The sequence below is a fragment of the Salarias fasciatus genome, chromosome 11 (assembly GCF_902148845.1).
Source record: "Salarias fasciatus chromosome 11, fSalaFa1.1, whole genome shotgun sequence".
NCBI lineage: Eukaryota > Metazoa > Chordata > Actinopteri > Blenniiformes > Blenniidae > Salarias > Salarias fasciatus.
In genome coordinates this window covers 21,795,232-21,812,473 of record NC_043755.1, presented here as the reverse complement: position 1 = coordinate 21,812,473, position 17,242 = coordinate 21,795,232, and the positions used below count along the sequence as shown (strand labels likewise).

The 17,242-nt window shown below is 47.6% G+C and overlaps 1 protein-coding gene across 1 annotated transcript; it reads right to left on the bottom strand.

Moving 5' to 3' along the window:
- Window positions 1-5,708: 5,708 nt before the first annotated feature.
- On the bottom strand, window positions 5,709-16,607 carry scxa (scleraxis bHLH transcription factor a). The gene is made up of 4 exons (XM_030102975.1): window positions 16,544-16,607; window positions 15,708-16,445; window positions 15,399-15,615; window positions 5,709-6,251 (listed from the first exon to the last, which is right to left on the bottom strand). The coding sequence occupies exons 2-4, from the start codon at window positions 16,139-16,141 to the stop codon at window positions 6,213-6,215; spliced, it is 690 nt and encodes a 229-aa protein (XP_029958835.1). The 5' UTR covers window positions 16,142-16,445; window positions 16,544-16,607; the 3' UTR covers window positions 5,709-6,212.
- Between the last annotated feature and the right edge of the window lie 635 nt (window positions 16,608-17,242).

Sequence of the window (17,242 nt, the reverse complement as noted above, 5' to 3'; positions counted from 1 at the left end):
GAATCTGGTTCTGCTGGTTTCTTACTGTTAATTTTTTTTTCCTTTCCATCGTCTCCTCTGTTTCTTCCTGTAGAATTTTTTTGTTTTTTTCTTTGTAAATGTGGCTTGACGTCACCGTGTTGTATTTGACTCTGTCCAAAAGTTCCTCCTTGGGAGCTATTTTCAAAAAGTTGCATTTTCTCCACACAGCGCGGTCCTGTAAATGGACACCTATAACAAAACAAACGTTTTCTGTTTTCTGATCTCAGCTTTTAAAATCCACCACATTAACCACAGTGATCGATCGTTCCTTTATACTGACAGGAGGAATTCAGGAGCAGGAAATTCACCCCATAACAAAACAATCTGTAAAGATTGAAGAGTGGAGCTTGTTCTGAAGATTAAATGTCCTCTGCAGTTGCAGACAGCTTATATTTGGTGGGAGGAAAACAAAAATGCCTCTTTATGTCGTATCCTTTGTCAAATACGTTGATCCTTCTTGGCCACGAGCTTCGGTTTCTTACAAGATATCTGACCAAGAGGAAAGATTTAACTTTTCCTTTCAACGACGGACTCGACTGGAGACGCTGAAGGTAACGAGAAATCCTGGTGCTTTGCAGTGATTCACGGCCATTTCTATTTGGAGCGATCGCATTGACGGTTCTCCTTCCTGTTCAATTTTCTGTCATTTTGAAATAGCTGTGCGGACGTGTGGGAGGCGACCGGCGGTGAGCGACGGCTCGCCCCGCTTTCCCTCTCCGTCGCGCTGAATGACAGAAGCCTGCATGGCGGGATCCTCCCCGGCGGGGAGCGTCTTTATAACAACCAATTAAAGACGAGGCCGGCTGCTGGCTGGTGCTGGGAATGTTTACGCCGTGGACCTGTCAGAGAGAGAGAGAGGGACAGAGAGAGAGAGAGAGAGACAGAGAGAGAGAGAGGAAAGATTCATTGTGTGGGAGCGACAGAGGGAGAGAGGAGGTGAAGGAGAAAGCTGGAAGGAGCCGAACGAGTTCAGGATTTGGCACTTTCACAGGTGTGCACAACAGGGGGTTCGAGGAGGAAGCAGTTGTGTACCTGTGTGTGTGTGTGTGTGTGTGTGTGTGTGTGCACGGAGCTGCCAAACCGGCCACCTGTCTTTCCCTCGTTGTAGTTTTAGTGTTTCCTTTCATCCGGCCCTCGGCAGCTCAGCTCCCACTTGGAGCAGTTAGCCTCCTGCCGTGTGCGACCGCGTGTGTTTGTGTGTGTGTGTGTGTGTGTGTGTGTGTGTTAGCATAGCTCCGGTCCCAGTCGGCTTGGGAAAGACTAATGTTCCTAAAGGTGCATTTCGCCTCTTTTTTTTTTTTTTTCTTTTTTCTCGCGGCGTTTTTATATCTTTGTTCTCCATGTTTTATTGAGACAGTCCGAGTGGAGGCAGGAAGTTGGCCAACGGGCCCACGGAGCAGGAGAGGACACCAGAGGAAACTCCTGCTCCAATGTCAACAGGAGGTCATGCTTCAGGAAAAGCGCTGCTACCTATCCATCTTTAATTAATAGGCCGTATTCAGCTGGGTGCCATCAGAGCACAAAAACATGGATGAGTTGGAAAAAAAACAGGAAGCGCTCCTGTCTCCTTCACTGATTCTCCTGTTATGACAGTTGAGAAATAACTGTAGAAATAACTTGTCAGAGTTTTACAGACGGGGTCCAAGAGGCTGTCTTACCTCTTATTTCATTCAAAAGTGCTTATTTGTAGAATGTGCTCCAGTTGATTTGAGGATTTTGAAACACTGCTTTTGATTTCCTGCTCAGCAGTTTTACGTTTGTGGATTGATCGGACAAACAAATCCAGATTTTAGAGGCATTATGTAACACGTCTTCACTGTGGCGGCGGTTTTAGAGCACTTTACACTCTTATTCACACTCGAACACTGAAGCCATGTGGAGAAACGTGGGTTTGTGATCACTTACAGACAAAACCAGATGAAGGATCAATGTTTTTATTTGGAAGATAACCCACTAATTTCATATTTGACCCATTAACAGCAGCTTTCAGTTATATTTTCATGTGTGTATTCCTTTAGCAATCGCTTGTATCATTGCAGGTGAAAATGGATGTAAAGAAATAAAATTCAAAGGGAAATTGAAAACATGTCGATGAAGCCAGAAAGACCAGAATCAAGCTGAGAAGTGAATCAGTGACAGAATCCAGGCCTCAGTGAGGTGGAGAAATATGGATAAACTCACCTCAAACAAAAGAACCATTCAAAAAGCATCCCTGGCAATCAATAGAAATAAGCATATCAGTAGATGCTCCTGGTGCGTTTATGATTTTTGGAAAGTTCAAACTCAGTCAGTGTGTCGACTGTCAACCGTTCATCCAATGCTTTAGTTCAGCACATTACATTATTAGTGTTAACAGTGTTTTTTCTGGAGAAACGTTTGCATTATTAAATAGAGAATGTTCATCGAGGTCTGCTTCCTCTCTCCCAGGCTGCAGTGATTCTGTCTCGTTTGATTATTTTACGAGACGGAGTTAGCGATCGTCGCTCGTGAGCGTAGTGAAGGTTTCAGCAACTCACATTTATTCCTCAAAAAGGAGTAAAAATTAGATTTATACACACCGGGTGGCCAGAAAGTTCAAAATGAAGAGATTAAAAAAAAAAAAAGAAGAAAAAAACATGCAAACCTTCCGATCTGTCTTCTGGGTGCTGAACTGACGACCGTTTGCCAAGTTGAAATGATATTGGCAAATCAGCCTCGTTGGTGTTGTGTTTGGAGCTTGCTGTGCTGCACCTGAGTGGCCAGAAAAATCCATAATTATATTGCCTTTAAAAGACCTTTCTCCGTTCGCTCAGTATTTACAAGAGGTGCTGAAATCACGTCCAATATATCCTCGCAGTGATGGAGCCGGTGTTGATGTTACGAGGACAAACGGCATACCACAAGGTTATTACCGAGGGGAAATCAGCTGAGCGGCTTAGGAACACCTTCACAATAAAACTCATCTCAACAGACGCTGGTCACATCCGGCGCCTGAACGCCACCGAATGCCTGACTCCCAGTCAGTCCCCGTCCTCCTGGGACCCGGTCCTTTTACTCTTGACGCCGGTCCGATGCGGACTTCGCTTTCCGTTTATGCCGTCGTGTAAACGGGACCTGAGAGAAGCGCAGTGCGGCGACTGACAGATGGAAAACAGAGCATAACCTACGGCTTACAGCAGCGTTGCAAAACAGCTTCAGCAGAATGAATGCGGCTATTGATAAACCTGCCAGAGCGCATAAAGCCTGTAAGAGATCCTCTTCTTTCATGCCTGACTGAAAACAAACACATCACCGGTCGGAGGCTTTATGCGTCCAGGCAGTCTCCGCGTCGGCCAAGTTTTTAAGTTAAACCAAAAGTCGTCTTTGAGCGACTGGTAACGCGTTCTGACACTGCTCCGGCTATCGGCGCCGACGTGCCAGATTTCCGTGGGGGCATCTCCCTCAGACCGTTTTATTGATAATTAGAGCCGCTCGATTCTCCAACCTCCGGCTCACCTTGGTCCAAAACCGCCCCCTCCAGCACGGCGCGGCGGTTCGCCCTCTCAGCTGATCTGTTTCATCAATGTGAAACACAGAGATCATTAGACAGCTAAGCTGTATCACAGATCTTCCTGCTCGCCGTGCACGAGCGGAGCGCCCGTACAGCACGTCCAGATACTCCTGCGTGTGGAAGTTCATCTTGCACACAAGTGTGTAAATGGTCATCTGTGCGTGCGTGTGTGTGTGTGTGTGTGTGTGCTAAATTGTGTGTGTAGGCGTAGGGGGAACCTGATCTGGTCTGTGTGGGAGGAACCGGTTCCTTTCCCCCTCTGCAGCGCTCAGACAGACGGCCTGCTAGAGAGATCAGACTCTCAGACTAACTGGACCAGAAGTCATTAGGACACACTAGACACACTGCGCTCTCTTTTTTCTTTCTTTCTTTTTTGTCAAAGCTATAGCTTCCTCTTGAAAAAAAAAAAAAATCTCAGCAGTAAGATTATCTGCATTTCATTGGCTCATAATAGGACTGAGATATTTTAAACAAGACGCACGGCGCTTTTCAAAACCCCTCCGTCTCAGGAACCAGAGAGCAGCAGGGACTACTTATCCCGAAGCAGCGTCCTGAGATTTCATCTTTTGTTTCCTCGTGTTCCGTTCGGAGGGGAAAAAGCCGGCTCTGGCACTCAGGTTTAAGGGCATTTCAGATGGAATATGCCAGAACTTCATTATGTCTCTTCTATAAGCGATTCTCCAGAAGATTTCGCAACTATCTTTAGTTCAGGCTCCGACTTTCAGTTTTTGCTATCTCTACGACCTCTTCTTATTTTTTTTTTGTGTACGCTTTCTCCCGTTTGTGCACTTTGTGATTCACTTCATAGAGTTAAGTGATCTGCTGATATTGTCGCTTTAAAAACCAACTATTCTGACCTGGGTGCTGAATCTAGTTTTGAGAAGACTCTCGCGGTGAATCGCCGTCGTTTTCCATCTGCAGCTGCGTGTCGGGCAGCTCGAATTCCTGTTGGTTGTTTTTCTTCACCCGGCACTTGTCACACTGTAGGAAAAACTTCCATAATTGGCACCTCGAGTCCCAGAAAGGGCTTGTTAGAATTGTTAAAATTATTTGGGAACATGGAGCCGGCAGCACAGCGGTTAGCCTCCATTAAAAGAACGCTTCATTTACATTTGTCTTAATGGTGGAAAAAGGCTCGAGAAGCGCTGTGATGTGACTCTAAAAGCTAAACGAGGACACCAGAGACACTGACAGATTTTTATTTCCTTTTAGGTAAGATAAGGAGAAGAATATGAGTGAGGAAAAAGAGGATCTGTTGTTGTTTCTCATTATTATGATGAAAAACTTGAATTTTTAACATCTGCAGTGAAGTTTTCTTAATTTACTATTTACAGCACCTCGTCACGCGCATTATTTTCCACTCAGAAGGTGAAAAGACCTGCAGTGAGGTTGGTGGAAAAAGTGAAAATACAGTAGGATCAATAGAAAAGAGCAGAAAGTCGTGTGTATGGATCAATAGATAGATGATAAGACAGAAAGAGAAGGTTTGAGGAGAGGCGATGGAGCGCTGAGTGGCTCCACACACTGGAAAGCCATCACCTACCAGACTCTGGCCAGTGGCACTCCGGGGAAAAGAGAGGAAGAGCAGAGGAGGAGAGCAGAGAACAAGCATGTGGAAAGGTAAAGAAGAGGACAGCGAAGGGACGGAGGCAGATGTCCAAGTAGTCGTACCTGCAGATTCAATTTTTGCTTTTATTTTTTTCCCCGGATCCTTTTTTCCTACCTTTGCTCGCCGTTCTCTTTTACCTTTCTCGTTCATCCTATCTTCTGCCTTCTCGACACAACTAACCAGCGTCAAGGAGAGAGGAAAAGACAGGCCGAGATAAAGTTAAAAGCTCCTGGAAGTCGTCATGTAGAGTGAAGAGAGGAATTTTATTGACACACACGCTCGTAGAAAGCTGGAAAATTTCCATGAAAACCGCTGATTAAAATTGTAAACAGAAGGACTGAGTCAGTCATATTTTAATCATGTTTAGCATGTGGCATCGTGGCATCGGTTTCCACTTCAGGTTCTTTAAAGTTGGAAGAGTTAAGATGTGAGAGTGAAATCCACCTAAAGACAAACCACATACAGATAACACTCACTTCCAGATATACAAACCATTTATTTGGAACCTTGAGTTTTTTCTCTCAGAAACAAATATTTCAAAACAACCAAATATCCAGCATATGTTTTCTAATGCCATAAACTGCTCATAGCCAATGTTTGTACCTTCAAAAAAAATAAAAATAAAAAAATGCACATAGTTTGTCCAAAAGAGTCATATAATTGTTAAATAACATAGTTTCATTATATAATGTTATGTCACATAAATATACATTTATATTTCAGTTTACACATTAATAACACACAGTTTGATGAATGCAACCTGGTGGCTTTAAGTGTTTTCTGACGATGTGCCATAAGTTCCCTGGACTCTGAGCGAAGAGTCGCCGGACAGCACAGTGAAGCGTCTCTTTAACGTGTCGCTGAAAAAGCATCATTCAACTTTTCAAAACTGGAAAAACAGAATCCAAAAAGTTATCAAAAGTGTTCCTCTGAAAGTCCTGGAAGTGCTACTGAAGTCCTTGAGACGTCCTTGAAAGGCACGGCGCCGGTCGGTCTTCGAGCCGCGGCGGCGCTCAGACCGCCGGCAGAGCGTTTCTATCGCAGTCCTCACTGTTAGCTTCTGATGGCCGACTTCCTGTCTCTGTCTTTGTTCTGCAACACAGAGAAACACCGCGGCTCATCAGCAAACACGCCACATCCAACACACAGTGCTTCTGCAGAGACAAGATTACTGTTCACACACTCAGGACTCTTTCATGCAGGAAGATGCTCTTGAACACTGAAGTGGATTATTAATGGAAGATTGTCAAAGCAGTGTTTCAGTTCATCCATCTTCCATCACACACACACACACACACACACACACGCACACACACACACACACACACACATACAGAGTCACCGATTAGCCTCAAAAGCAAGTTTTCATTAACTGTTTTGCATCAGATAATCGGTAGAAATAATCCGAGTAAAGTTACTGCGTTAAATCTCATTTTGTGGCTCAATCTGCAGAAAATCTCTGATTCAGAATCTTAGTCCTTTTTTACAAGGCTACATTTTAAGAGAAAATGCGCCCTTTCTGTGTTTCTGGTTCACGTTTTCACAGCAACGTTTTGAAAATGATGTAGTTTTCACCTTGGGCCACTAGTGGGAGCCGCTTGTCGTTTCGTAATGAAACTACACACTGTAAACATTAACAATGGGGGAACACAGACATTCATGTGGACAGAAGACCGAGTTGAATTGTTATTCCAGGTGATTCTAAACTTATAAACTGAGTTCCAGGAGAACCTGGACTGGGATTCCTGACACTCTGGAGGGAAACACTGTTATTGATCATCTGCTGAGCAGGAGAACTGTTTACTAGGTTGTATCTTAAGCACCGTTGTCATTTAAACACATATCCAAAACACAGTGGAACTTTTCCATTTTGTCTGGAATATACTGTTGTGCAAACAGGGCCTGGAACTCAAGGTGGTCAAAGCTGCTCCAGAATGTCTGCATATGGGGGTGATTTCTGGGGGTATTTCTCTGAAGCGTGTCTTTCTGCCGGGTCCGTGTGGCTTCAGCCATGTTGTGTTTTGGGGTCACGTGATGCTGTTTACGCTTCTATTGTTCCGGACTCACCAACGCTCACAGCTCCTGCGGTTTTGGATGCGATCTGCTCCCACTTTACTGAGAACGCAAATTAGACTTGACTGCATGCTGTAAACTGACGTAAACGCGTTCTGCACGGTAGCACGCGGCATTAGCTGGGCGGCCAGCGTCCCTCTGATTGGAGATTGACATCATGAAGTGATTCATGGCAGCGCCGCGTGACGATACGCTTCTCATTTATCTGTGGTATCAGAATGGAGGAGCCTCCATTTCCTGGCTGGTTGGGGGAACTTTCTCTATCTGGCCAGGAAAATAAGCTCACATTTTCCCTCTTCACCTAACCTCTTCCCCGCTCGCTCCTCAGGCCATCCACCGCCGGCCTGGGATTTCTGGGATTTCAGGGATTTTATTGAACGCGCCGCTGAGTGATGTGCAGCGCTCGTCGCGGCGGCTGCTTCGGGAAATATTTTCGGGGCTTAAGCTGCAAACTTATTGCAGACAAATGATCCTGCTGCCATTGACGGACGGACCTGTGAATACAGTCCCTCCACGGCGGACCGGGCTCTTGTCCTCCGCTGACTTCTCTCCTGCTCTCACTCATATCATGTCCACTAACAGCTAAACCTCCCCCCCTCCTCTGCAGCCGAACACCTGTTACACATTTCCTCCCAGACTGCGCTCAAGGTGTAGGTGTTTGGAAAAAATCCGCCTGACTGACATCAACAAAGGTGGGTAGGTGTTTGGACGGGTGTCAGGCCGTAATGAGAGAATGATCTCACAGGATTTGGACAGGAATCGGTCCTCCCACTGATTGAGGTGAGCGTGAGGAGACGCTGAAACTATTATTGTCAATCCTTCCTGCAGCTGGACCCGAACGGAGGAGGAATCATTACGAGATTAGCTTCGCTAGACGGGAATCAATCTCACTGTGTGGCAGAGGCGAGCGCGTAAAATGAGACGTATGAGAGCGAGAGAGCAGGGCAGGAAGATTTATTAAGGAAGGCAAAACCAGATAAGATGGATAATCTTTCCATCTTTTATGTGCATAAGCATCACACACGCTGGCTTGTTGTGGCGAACAGCTGGAAGACGCCGCCGCGCTGGAAAGCGTCGTGGAAAACTTTATCACGGGAAGGAAAAGTGCTTAAGGTGCGCCGATCGTGGAAGGTGGCTCCATTTAAGAGTCTGAAAAGTGAATGATTGAGCAAATTACGTGGAATTATGGTGGAATCAGTGAGAATGAGAACGCCGGGGACAGTGGCGAAGCACAGCTGTGGCCGGTGGAGGGGGGGGGGGGTGGGGGCGCTCGGCTGGTTCAGACAAAATAAGAGGAGGGGGGCTTCGGGAACAGCCGGGTAGTCTAAACAATCTCCTGAAGACTAATAGGGCACGGCCGGATGACATGCCGCGCTCTCTCTTCTCTCTCCAAACACACACACAGACACACACTCCAGCGGGCCGGGGGCCTCCCTGGGGGGCCGTTTGTCCGACACTAATACGATTACCTGATGATGTTTGCTTTAGATACGATACGCCGATACAGCTATCCTCAGACAATATTATTGTACCACGGAGTCCACAGCAAACGCTTTCTCCGCTGCGTCTTATCAAGTCCGCAGATGAAACCTCCAGTGTTGCTTTTCCGAAACTCAATCCCGCCGTCCGCCTCACCTACGGCCCAGGACTTTCCATGCCTCGCTCTCCTTTCTATTCCTCCGTTAAGCTGTTCTGTCAAATACAAACATCTAATTTAGTCTCTGGCTGCGTGTGGACAGGAATGACTGGTTGGAAAAAATAATTCCACCTCGGGCAGCGGCCCGCCGTCGTATAAGAAGACTGGTATTTAAGCATGAAATGAAAACTGGTAATATCCCTTTAGTTTACCCAGTGAAAAATATGCAAGCGTGCGTCAGTGCCTCCGGCGGATTACAGCAACCCTAATTACCCTCATAAATGATCAGTCATTTGAAAATAGTGGACACACGTTAAAATCCAGCAATAAATAACCCATCAGGCATCAAAAGGGAGGCGAAGGCTTCAGGAAGCCGGAGTGTGGCTTGGACACGACACGGATTCATGTTCGCTGCGGCTTCGCTGAGGCAACCTGACGGTCTCAGAAACACTCGATTAACCCTGAATCGGCCAATCAGCTGGCCGCATTTTAACGTGCTGTGATAATGACCCCAGAACGGGCCTCAGAGGAGCGGATGCTGCTGCCGAACCATCACAGCAGCATCAGAGAGTCGACCCCCCCCTCCCTCCTGTGTCGCCGCTCGCTGCTCGCTGTAGCTTTGTTTTAATTTGCTCCATGAGCAGCAGCCGGTTCCCCGAAGACCAAATGACAACAGAATGATAGTTTTGCTAATAGATTTTGTTAGTTATCTGACCCGACTTCTTCTGTTGGTGTTAAATTAGGGCTTAACTGCTTCCATCTGCGCTGAGAATACACAGACAGGTCCACACACACACACACACACACACACACACACACACACACACACCGTCACAGCCGAGCTCCAGATAAGCAGCTCAAAGGACACAAAGCATCGGCGTTACAGGCGACTGAGGGTCGTTTAGTTTTCATCCATGACCCTGAAACGTCAGCTTCACGCGCGGCGGCGACGCAACTCATTTTTTCCACTGAAAACACACTAATATCCAAATAAGTGTAAAGACCGCAGCCGTTAGCGCGCCCGTGCACACGGCCCGTCGATGCCTTCAGACCCTCTTTAGGCGCACGCTTCATTTGATGTCCATAAAGAGGCGAAGTGTAGTTTGAGCGCCGTCTAAAAACCAACTGTCCAGACTGCAGGATGAATGGCCAAGCTGATTATCCCACCGAGTCGCTGGCAGTCTCTCTCTCTCTCTCTCTCTCTCTCTCTCTCTGTTTGCACAACTTCCTGCACGCCATTAGTATAGAAAGTGTTGAAAGCAGAGTCGTGATCCAGAGCTCCTTAACCAAGTAATCATATATGAGGCTTTTTCAGGGGGGGGGGGCTGTCTAGAAAGAAGCCGTCTGGCTGTGGGGGGAAAAAAGAAAGAGAAGAAAAGAAAAGACAGAGAAGTGCTTTTGATAAAAGTTTGTGAGAGAGCGGCACGCTGGACGCGGGCGTGTGCCCACATGTGTGTGTGTGTGTGTGCGTGTGTGTGTGTGTCAGTGGTGTGGGTGTGAGTGTGAGCAGGGAGGGCGTTTCTCACAGAGCGGTTTCCAGGCTCCTTTAACGTCGCCTTCAAAGCGGCGAGTCAATGTGTTTCTAATAGCAGCAGCTGAATTAAACACTGGCTGCTCGGCCTCAGCGCAGGATAAATCATTTACAGAACAATTAGCTCATTTGTTGCTCTGCTCGCTGCTGCCAATGACTTCCAGACACACGCCGCCGCGCTGCGGATTTGAGTGTGTGAAAAGAAAAAAAAAAAAAAAAAAGAGTACTGTATATGCACAAGGCCGCATAAATAGTCCGAATATTGGCGAATTTTCTTTGCCTTACAGTCTTATCAGTCGCCTGTTTCTCAGTCACAGAGGAGATCAGTCGCTGCTCGGCCGCTCGCTGCAGTTTTTAGCAGCGCTGTCTTTCCTTCCACCCACAGAAATCATCACACATATAAAAGTTTTACAGCAGCAGAGACGCAGATCACCACGCACGGAGCAGTTTCACTTAAAGTTACGCATTCCTGTTTTTTTCCTTGAATCCCAAATAAATAAATCTGGGCTGTGCCTCCAAATGCTTGTAAACTCATCTGAGTGGAACCATTTCAAAAGGAGCGCTGGTCTAATTACGGTGATGGCGATCGTATGGGTTTCATTATTATGATTTTTTTTTCCAAATGCAACACAACTCATTAGATGAGCTTCTTTTATTTTATTTTATTTTATTTTTTTCAGTTCAAATATGGGAAAAATGCCGTTTGGTGCGACGGCCAGCGCTAGAGGAAAAACTTTAACACGGCTGCTGTTTCTGGCAGACTCGCTGACACGTCTAGTTAGCTTCGTCAGTAAAATAAATTGACCATCTTCCCTTTTATGATCCAAATGGAACACGCCACGGTGGCAGAGCAAGGTGTGAAGAGTGGCGTGGCGTGGAGGCAACTGAGGACAGATTTGTGCATTTAAAAAAAAAAAAAAAAATGGATTTCACATTTAGAAAATTCCTGAAAGGTCTTTAGCTGAAGGATCGTGGCAGACGTGTTTCGGGGTCGCTGAAGGTGACTCCAACCAAAACAAGATTCACGAAGCCGCTCATGTGACCTGCTCCCGTCGCGTGGTGCGTTCAGGCACCTGACAGCAGAGGGAGGGAGGCCGAGCACAGGATATCTGCATCAATCAAGTGGACAGCGCAGGGATTTACAGAGCGCCCGGCGCGCCTGCATCCTCCATCCTCTCAGCTCCGCACATCTCATTCACAGATGTAGCCTCCAGAGCCTGCCTCTGCTTTTCACCACGGCGATCAAAGGCAGGAGATACGCACACGCAGTGATCAATAAACAGCTCTGATCAGGACGGACTGATGAAAACGCCCCCCTGGCTTTACCTGTCCACTCAGCACAACTCCAATATGAAACTATTTAGTGCAGAATCATAAAATCAGTTAATATGAATGAAAACGTTCTGGTCTTCTAGATCATACTGATCACACTTCTTGAACCACCGGTCTGAAAAAAGACCTTGTGGTGATTTTTGACATCTTTAGCAAACTTGAAGGCGAAGCAGATGACAGTTTTCCTCAATTGTCATAAATAAGAAATGAAGGGAAACCTCAGCCTCTGTTCCAGTTTATATTCAGAGATTCGGTCGGCTCTTATAAACCTGAACAAGCTGATCTTTATGGAGAAAAAAAAAAAAAGTCAACATTTAATTGTGTTTTTTTCTGAACAGTCACAAAAAGAAAATTACATGTACTTTGTTACTGAATCGATCACTGAAGTTTCTGTCCTTTACTCCAAGATTTATTTTTATGACTTTAATATTTGTACTTTTTCCAAACTGGCTCATTCTGTCTAACCTCTGGAAGGAGTTTAGTGTGTGTGTGTGTGTGTGTGTGTGTGTGTGTGTGTGTGTGTGTGTGTGTGTGTGTGTGTGTGTGTGTGTGTGTGTGTGTGTGTGTGTGTGTGCATACATGCAGATGGCCCACCCATCAAGATGCTTTAAAAAAAAAAAAAAAAGTCATTTCTTTTGCACTTCAGTACATTTCAGTGACTGTACTTGTATTTCAGTGAAGAAAATGAGTAATTTTTTTTCACCTCTGCTAACTTTCAATCAGAACTGCCAAACCCTAACGGGGAAAATAAAACGTTCGCATGTCCTCCAACTGTTTGAAATCAATTTCAAGCTTTTTCAGAGCGAGCATATACAGCGCTAATGAAAGCACATCAGTATTCACAGCCTGCTCCTCTGAATATGTAAAGTTTAATGGCTCTCGGTGTGCAGTAGTCATTACTAACGCCACTGTTTGTTTTGAAACGGTTATCCCGCACATGCACTCGTAATAAGAGGAAATGAGCGTATAGTTTTCTCACTTTCACCCTCCGACGCGCCGGAGAGACGTGAGCGAGAGGCGGCCGCTGTAAGCAGGCCTGACAGCTGTGATGAACCTCAGTGGCCGTGAAAACATACAAAGAGAGGAGTCGGGACACAAAGTCTGCTTTTACCCTCCCGGTGGTTTCCTCTCCGTAATCACCGGCAGCCACTCTGCCCTTCAGCGCACTCGCACACAGCACAGCCACTTTTCCAGGTTCTGCCAATCACACTTAACCATTTATACGCTCAGCGCGATCTGGGAGCGGAAGCACCTCAACACAGAAACCGAGGAGTTACCTGAATCATTGTCTTGACTTGTCATTTTTTTTAAAAGATTGTATCACTAAATCTAAACCAACAACGTCCTGCAGCTTTACGTCTTCACTGACACAACAAATACAGACTATTCCACCTCAGAAATTAATCCAGATGTCTGATTCTGCAGTTTATCGTCATGCACATTACGCCTCCCTCCTCTTCATGTTTCTCTCTGTTTGTCGTCGTTTCAGGGATTATTGGGAGATAATGACTTTCAGCCTGTCGGAGCAGGACGGCGGCTGTCTGGTCCAGCTGAGACTCTTCACCCGGCTAATAGGAAACAGCGTCGTGTGAGTGACGGCGGGTAAACCAACGCGTCTGCCGGAGCGCCCTGACTCCACGGCGCTCTCACACTGTTCTCTACCCAGCGTGCATTTCTCAGGTCGGTCAGGCCGGGCTGACAGCCGTAGATAGTGTTACACCGCTCCTACTGACAGCTCTGACCTCCATCAGGCTGATCGATATGCACAGACCTCGGGGGGGGGGGGAGCTTAAAGGTGGAGAAGAGGGGGGAAATAAGACAGAAGAGAGCAGGAGACAGGTTTCAGACGAGTTATCTCCCAGCTGAGGGTGTCTGGGTTTGGACAGCGAGGACGTCTAGGCTTTCACTCGCACAAGTTCAGAGTGGGGGGGGGGGGGGGTCTCGCACTGCTGAGACCCAGCTTATCCCCCAGCTAAAGGGGTCTCTGGGTTTAGACACTGAGGAGGGTATTAGCTTTCACACACTGCTGGGGTGAACGGGGGAGTCTGCCAGATGTCAGCTCCTTACCCATAAATCCTGCTAAATGGGCAGCGGCGAAGGGTGAGAGGGGGAACGTCACCTCTCCATCGTCTTCGGTGTCTCTGGGCGTTCGTCAGAATCCCAGCCGGACTCGCCTAGATTTGATTTCACTCGGCTTATGTGGACGCTTGGCCCCGTATTCCTCCTCGATGGCTTTCTTATGTGAGTGTTCCTGATTAAGACCAATTTCCTGCACTGAATCAATCAAATGGGGGCAGAAACTCACACTGGGTGAGGTTCTTTCTTTGTCTGCGTTAAAGTGGATGAAGTGTGGAAAAATGTGGCGGTGAAGTTTAATCACAGCTCTGAGAACAAAAAAAAAAAAAACCTGCATTCACCCAGCAGTGAATATTACTTTTCCCTTTTCATCTGCGAGTTTCATGTTGTGACACTGAGCTTCAATGGAGCGAGCAGCTAATTGTGAAGCAGTCGGTGTATTCCAGGTCGCCTCCTCAGCAGTTATGATTAAAACCTTCTTCTATTCAGACTGACGTCAATACATTCTTGAAATTATACACATGGTTTTGGACGGATTTCATGAGCTCCCGGTCATAAATCTCACTCGCTGCATAAATACCCCAGTAAACTTTACATTCATATTTTTTAAGAAGAGAAAGGAAGAAAAAGAAGGAGACAATACGGACGTGGCCGTTTGGCCTGTGTGCCGAGTGACCCACCCCTCTGCTCCACGGGAAAAACCGTCCCCTCTGTGGACCGAGCGTCTCGCTCCGTCTCACAAACCACCTTGAACTCTGGAGCCACCTGTTTGAGTGAAAACTCGCCCGGCGCTCCGTCCCTCGCCCCAGAGGAGGACGTTAAAAGAGCTTTTTTTCTTTTAGAGTCCCTCGGGGCCGGTCAGATTTACAGGCACCGTCACTGATCTCAGGTCAGCTTTAAATCCTGAACTGACCACCGGGCTGCTGAACTCAGCTCGCTTCCAAACTAATGTCATGTGGGGTTTTTTTTTTTCCATTTTTTTTAAAAATTGTTTGAAAAGAAAACGGGTTTCAGTTTGCATATTTCCAACCATTTAAAACATTATAAATAAATTAACACGGACTTCTGGGGCATAAAACCTTTTTCCAGTCAGGCTTATTAGTGTAATGAAAACCTAAATGGAAAAACGGTCATTTGACATGTTTTCACACAAAAAAAAAAATCACTTTTAAACCAAAACTAATTTTCCAAATTAAACCATGAAGGCTTAATTCTAATCCATTTTGATTAAGTGAATATTCCAGTGAACTGGTCCACACATCTCCTTGAAGCTTTAATTTATCCATTTAAACAATTAATAAGAAAATCTTTTACCTGATGTCTGTCGTGTTCAGATCTCATGTTAATTTACTTGATTTTCATGTTGTGAAAATTTTGGTAATCTGTCAATATTTTCGGCTATCTGTCAAAATCAGCTCTGATGTTGATTAATACTGATAAATGTCAGATATTCTTAATAAAGAGGTCAAATATGAAGAGAGTGAACCGTCCACGTCGGTCCCAGCTCACACACCACTCACTCTTTTTAAAGAAATCTCTCCTGCATCTCTGATCTGACGGACGTTTCTGGACCAGCGGCGTCTCTGCTCACCATTTTCCTCTGGTTGCTGAGGCAGAAGGTACAGATGTGCTTGGGCTGAGCCGATTGGTCCGACCCGCGGGTGGGGGAGGAGCTGACGTGGAAGAACGGCGGTGACGGCGCGTGGCACGGCTGGCCATCGTGGAGCCCCTCGCCCAGGAGCAGGACGTTGCCCAGGTGGCTGATGTAGCTGCTGGCCAGGCGCAGCGTCTCGATCTTCGACAGCTTCCTGGGGTCAGATGGAACCGTGACAAACTTTCAGAATAACAGCGTGTGTTAAAGTGAGCCTGGAGCTGGCGGGTCTCTCAGGTGGGGGCGTACCTGTCGGCGGGCTCGGTGGGGATGAGCGTGCGCAGCGCCGTGAACGCCGTGTTGACGGAGTTGGTGCGGTCCCTCTCCCGCGCGTTGGCCGCCGTCCTCTGGCGACCTTCCCCGATCGGAGACAAGCCCGGGGGGCCCAGCCTCCCCAGCATGCCCCCGCCTCCCCCGGCCCCCACCACTCCTCCGAGGCCCCCTCCTCCCCCTACTCCTCCTCCTCCTCCCCCTCCCCCGCACAGCTTCCTCTTCCTGTTCACCTTGATGTGAAAGGCAGACGGGGACGAGGACGACAGGCGGAAGTTGGCGGAGCCGGTGGTCCGCTCCTCGGAGCCCGAGCCCTCGCTGCCGTTGTCCTCCTCGTCCTCGGAGAGCAGCGCGATGTCGCCGTACAGGAAGCGGCCCGCGGGAGGCGCCGTGCGCAGCATGGCAAAGGTCATCTTCACCGTGGCGGCGTGACGGCTTCCTCTTCGGGCGAGGAGCGCTCTGCGAGGCTTCAGCTGCCGGTGTCGCTTATCAGGAGGCGTCAGAGCCAACGCTGCGATTTCAGGACCAAACGCCGCTGGATTTACAAAGCGCTGTCACGGACAGGTGAATCACACGTCTCTCCTGTGTGTCTGGATAGAGTTTGGTTTCTGATCTTTCAGGAAGCGGATCCTGAGGCGGAGGTCGCGGCAGCTTGACCCCAGAGCTGCTCTGTCACTGGTCCCTGCAGCTTCCAGGTGCTTGAAGACGTTCTCGTCTCTTGATTGACACACACACACACACAAAAGAAAAAAAAAATCCCTTCTCCTTCAATTACTCCTTTGAAATAGAGCAATATAATGGCTTTAAAAACAGACCTGAATCTGTTCTGTCTGGATTTGTCCTTTAAGTCCCGGCAGCCAGGCGAGCAGCAGAGCGTTGTGTGCCGACAGCCTCCCTCTCGCCCTGCCTCTCCGCTCCACGTGTGCCTTCAGTCTGAGTGTTTCCGTCTGTCCCCGGTCTTATAGCCTGTGGGAGGGCCGAGGGACGGCGGGGCTCCTCCCTCCTGAGCGGCCCGGGTCCCCCGGCTGCTGTCGAGAAGCAGGCCAGGGAGACCGGAGGCGAGAGGCGAACCGTCAACACGGGTTTGTTTTGGCTGCACGCGGACGCGTTCCAGGGGAAATCCGCACGAAAACACAGCCTGCGTCGCCCGTGGAGGCCTCAGCCCAATCAGTGTGGAGAGAGAGAGAGAGAGAGAGAGAGAGAGGGGAAAAAAAAAGGAGAGATAGAGCGCTGTCTTCAGGCAGAGGCAATAAAGCCATCATGCTGACGGGAGCGACCGCATATCACATTCCTCTGGTTCTGTGATTCCCCCCAAAAATGTGAACAAAGGATGTAAACTCAGAGATTAATGAAGCGCCAGAGAGGAATCGCTGAGGATAAGACTGAGTTCCTCCACTGTCCTTCTCTAATATCTTGTTTTTGGGCTTCGACATAGGAGATGCCTCCCGTTTCTCCAGCAGCAGGTTCACCAGGGACACGATTTAAGATTTGAATTTGAGTTGTGTTTGTTTGCC

Excerpts from the sequence above, each read along its gene's own strand:
- scxa (XM_030102975.1), bottom strand. The coding sequence starts at position 16,141 with ATGACCTTTGCCATGCTGCGCACGGCGCCTCCCGCGGGCCGCTTCCTG. Across the intron at positions 15,616-15,707 it reads CCCACCGAGCCCGCCGACAG|GAAGCTGTCGAAGATCGAGA; the intron begins GTACGCCCCCAC and ends ATCTGACCCCAG. Across the intron at positions 6,252-15,398 it reads TCAGCAACCAGAGGAAAATG|AACAAAGACAGAGACAGGAA; the intron begins GTGAGCAGAGAC and ends TCTGTGTTGCAG.